This window comes from Papilio polytes, unplaced genomic scaffold (genome assembly GCF_000836215.1).
Source record: "Papilio polytes unplaced genomic scaffold, Ppol_1.0 DF824225.1, whole genome shotgun sequence".
Classification (NCBI taxonomy): domain Eukaryota; kingdom Metazoa; phylum Arthropoda; class Insecta; order Lepidoptera; family Papilionidae; genus Papilio; species Papilio polytes.
The window spans coordinates 1,288,150-1,292,836 of NW_013524979.1; the positions used below are offsets into that span (position 1 = coordinate 1,288,150).

Sequence of the window (4,687 nt, forward strand, 5' to 3'; positions counted from 1 at the left end):
GTGGGACAGAAATTTTGTATTTTATCTGACGTGACGTCATATTTACACTATCAGGGCCTCTATCTACCACCGGTGGGACAGGCCCTTAGACGTCATTTTTAAGCTATCCGAGCTTCTATCAGCCAGTGATGGAACAGGCTCTTTCTCTCTTATTTCTAACCTCTCTCTACAAATATACAGTATATAAAATCTGAGGTTTTAAAAACAAACCATAAATAAAAAAATTCAATCATAAAATTCCTTGAAGCCGTAATATCTCTATCACTTCCAAAGATTAAAGTGCAAAGAACGTAAAACCGCTTCGTAGTAGATGAAATTAAAAAAAAGAAAACCTTTCCTCTGACAAAGGCTTTTGTTTAAGTAGGTTGGATTCATTGGATTTGCGTTGCGACTCAATTCCGATGTTACTTTGTTTGAATGGATTCTCGACTAGTCGATGAGATTGAGCCAAGGCCATCTTTATCCGATTGTGGGTCATGATATTTAAGAAATAAAAAGTCACATTACACTCTGGTTTTTAATTGTTTTTATGTTATTTTACTCAAATGTTAGTTTAAGCGCCAATAGCCTAATGGATGTCGTGAACCATATCCTAACACAAGCCTAGAGCTTAGTTGCAATTTGAAGGAAATATTAGTAAATTAACAAAAATCTACTAATATTTCTTCAAAAAAAAACCTAAAGCTTCTGTTAGCAAATTCTGTGCAGAATGGAAACTTTTTAAGGCTTTGTATTTCTTCCGATTATATTCTATATCTGTGCTAAATTTAATTGAAATACGACGAGCTGTATTAGAGATACGTCTAACATCCATTCAACATTCTCGTTTATAATATTAGTAAGTATTAAAATTGAATAACAGTGGTGGTGCCCGCTTTAACATCTTAACACGAATGGGCCGGCACACCCGGTGTAATACCACGACCACACAGAAGACAGGCGTCAAATGGAAGCAATTCCGTGTTTCGTCTGATGAGTGTGGTGCCGGAGGCCTAATTTAAGTCCCTTTCTCTTTACCACCCTTTTCTTATAAGGAAAGGTTGGGAAGGGGAAGTGGATTTGAGGGTGGAGGAGATGCATAGAAAGGGGAAATATGCTCTTTATATGCGTCTCCTCTTCCGTCGTATAAGGGTAGGCAACGCATCTGTAATTGCGGATGTCTATGGGCAGCGGTCGCTTCGCCATTTTGGCGGCGCGCCGCTTGATCGTTTGCCACCTTATGCTATATAAAAAAAATATATTAGAATGGAATGGAAGACGGCATCAGAATTTTACGTATTGATTCTTTAACTTGTATTAAATTAAATTGAATAACCAGTTTTCCAGTATTTTGTTCTATTTAAACTAAAAATGGTTTTGTGTTTCATAATTATAGCATCTTTGTTTTTACTTTTTATTTTATTCTGATAAATGTAATGAAAATCTAATTTTTCTTTTGCTTTGTATTTAAAGTTAAACAAAAAGGAAGTCAATCTTTTTTTGAATGACTAGCTGTCGACCGCGACTCCGTTGGTGTGAAATTTAAAAAGACAAAAGTGAGTAGCCTATGTGTTCTTCCAAACTATCCTGTGCATCCATAAAAAATTTCATCGAAATCCGTTCAGCCGTTTAGGGTACAAACTCTAACAAACATCCAATCTAAACTTTTGCATTTATAATATTAGTATGAAGTATGATTTTGAAATAGAATAATGCTCATGTATTACTTACAAAGTGTATAAAGTTATAAAATAAAATTGAAGATTCAGCATAAGATTTTTCAATCTAAAACAGCTCAAAGAGTCAACTCAAGTCAACAAAGTTTGTCTGAAGTGATGCAGAGTTTGGGAAGCAGTCGTTTGTTACAAGAGTCGATAAATAACTTTCCTTTGTGAACTGCGAGTTTCTGAACTGATAGTTCACAGAAATAAATGTTACATGTTACAGCGCATTGCGATAAATACTTGAGACAAACATTGCAAACTTTAAACACTTATTCTCAAGACAGAATTGAGACTGTTGTGATGTCTTCGTATTCTTTTAAACTCTTTAAGGCATTCCTGGATTCCAAAGTATACTCAGTTAATACTTAGTGTTATTTTCAAAATGTATGTTTAATTTGTTTTATTTAAAAAATAGCGTTCGCCCGCGACCCGTGAGTAGACTATGTAAACACATAGTCTACTCACTTTTCTGGAAAAAATTCCAGACTATACTCTAGTTTTATACCAAATTTAATGAAATCGGTTTAGCTGTTTACATCCATCTATCCATCCATCCATCTAGACTTTCGCATTTAAAATATTATTATGAAGTATGATGTACAAAGTGAACGACAATTAAACCGAGAATATGTCGCCAGAAGGTGAGACGCTATTTCGTTTGTAATTCATGTTTTTTGCGTAAATAAAATTGCGTTTCTTCCTTTAAATTTTGTATTGAAAAATTTGCACTTTAAACAGATCCTTAGCACCACTTAGTACGTTCATATAATAATCGATTTTTAGCTGAATGACGTCGCAAGCGCACCGATGTCGATTGGTCTCCGCACCCCCGCGCGCCCTTGCACCTCGTCTTCCCCGAAGTTGCGTTACACGTCATTAACAATCACACTATATATCCATTTTCAGGTCAAATAATTTGGTCAAGATTTACCTACCAACTCGAATAACAGGTTTCCGTGAATTTACCAAAAATAATTCAAATCTTTGGTTTTGTATTTTATCTATGCAATTTATGTTGGTATTTCTTATTCTGTGGTTTTCTTTACTCTTTGATAAACTTGACATTTGACTTGTCAATACTTCGCTTTGCAATTTGCAATAAGTTGTGAAATATTCGGCGGTATTCTCTAAAAGTTTACAAATAATTTAAATAAACACATAAGAGGACGGCAAAATAAGACAAAACCATGAGTTTTTCATTCGGACAGACAACAACAACCGCTTCGGGAACTGCTTTTAGTACCAATACAATAACGGCAGGTAAGAAAGTCGTTTTTCAAACATACCAAGCATGCGAAAATAATATACTATATTATGAAAATTATCATTTTGTTGTAAACACAATACCAGTAACATTAAAAAACAAGATTGATTGTCAAAACTAGCACATTTTGGTTTCTCATTTTTGTTTTCGTCCTTTAGTTTCCTTACAAGTGAACAAACATGTGCTGTAAACTGCTAATCATTGCTAACTACTAGCAGTAGCTTCTATTAACTACTAACTTGTACATAACTACATTTTGTACCATTTAAATCTTGTGTAGAGAAATAATTAGAAACTGTACATATATTGTAATTTCTGATAAACCATTTTAATGGTATTTTATAGAAATGTTATCAATTTTTTTCCAGGATCACTATTCGGAGGAGGGGATAATAAAACTTTTCAAAGTCCATCTGGTGGTAAGTAAATACTATTACAGCAAGAATACTGTCAATTTTTCACTTAACATAAGTCTATATCTTATTATCTATATTAATGTTATACAGAGATTTTTTTTTTATTTTTGTATGTATTGAAATTAATCAAAAACTCCTGGCTCGATTACAAACATTCTTATGCCATTAAAAAGCTATATTATCACCGAGCAACATAGGCTATGTTTTTTTTAATTTTGCACAGGCAAAGTCATAAGCAACAGATAGTTATATGGTTAAAAAATATATTAATTTTAACTGAAATGTGTATTACAACTAACCATACTTTCATAGTAATGTTAAAAAGAGGAGAGATATGATTTTTGCATTCAGTTTAAGTAAAAACTACTTGGCCGATTCAAATATTCTTTTACCATGAAGGTAATTTATCTGCGAGTATTATAGGCTATATATATCTTTTGTGTGTATGCAATTTTTCAGACAACAAAACAAACTTATTTGCTTCACCCACAACAAGCTCCCAGCCATTTGGTGGTTTTTCATTTGGCCCCAAGACAACTGCAGCAACTTCAAATTTGTGTAAGTTAAGCTTTGACCCACAAACTTAAATTAAAAAAAAATCTGCACATGTATTTTTTCTGATTATGTTCCACATCTGTGCCAATTTGAAGATACACAAGTAAATCTCATCCATCATCACCAGCTCACTATATGTCCCCATCGAGGGGCTCAGAGCCTACCCTAAATTAGGGTGATTAGGCCATAGTCAACCACGCTGGCCCAGTGCGGGTTGGTCAACTTCACACATATCTTTGAGTTTCTTCACTGATATGTGCAGGTTGCATCACGATGTTTTCCTTCACCGTAAGAACGTCGGGTAAATTATGTACATATGAAAATTGGAAAAATCGAAAATCACATTGGTACATGGCGGAATTCAAACCCAAGACCTGTAGATTACAAGTCAAGTGCTTAAACCACTGAGCCACCGACGCTCATGAATCTCATCCATTCATAATATTATTTTTGTTAATCTGAACATTATCAACTTGTATGCCTGCTATGGGAATTCATGTATGTTCATTTAAATTATTATTTTTAACCTATTTCAGTTGCTAGTTCAACAACAACCACCAGTTCTCCATTTGGTGCAACTAAGCCACTCTCATTTGGTGGTTTCTCAGCACCACCGAACCAAACAGTTGGCAGTCCAGGTTTCGGACAGGCTCCTCCAAACCAAACGGTTGGCAGTACCGCTTTTGGTCAAGCACCACCAAACCAAACTGTTGGTAGCCCTGGATTCGGACAAACTGGACAAGCAGCAG

The 4,687-nt window shown here is 34.7% G+C and overlaps 1 protein-coding gene across 1 annotated transcript in view; it reads left to right on the forward strand.

Moving 5' to 3' along the window:
* Window positions 1-2,763: 2,763 nt before the first annotated feature.
* LOC106110581 (nuclear pore glycoprotein p62) overlaps window positions 2,764-4,687 on the forward strand; it is a 10,642-nt gene continuing 8,718 nt past the window's right edge. Inside the window, exons 1-4 of the mRNA XM_013292462.1 lie at window positions 2,764-2,963; window positions 3,336-3,386; window positions 3,843-3,941; window positions 4,475-4,610. Of these exons, the coding sequence (XP_013147916.1) occupies window positions 2,891-2,963; window positions 3,336-3,386; window positions 3,843-3,941; window positions 4,475-4,610 (359 nt within the window). The 5' untranslated portion in view covers window positions 2,764-2,890. The remainder of the gene's footprint in view (window positions 2,964-3,335; window positions 3,387-3,842; window positions 3,942-4,474; window positions 4,611-4,687) is intronic.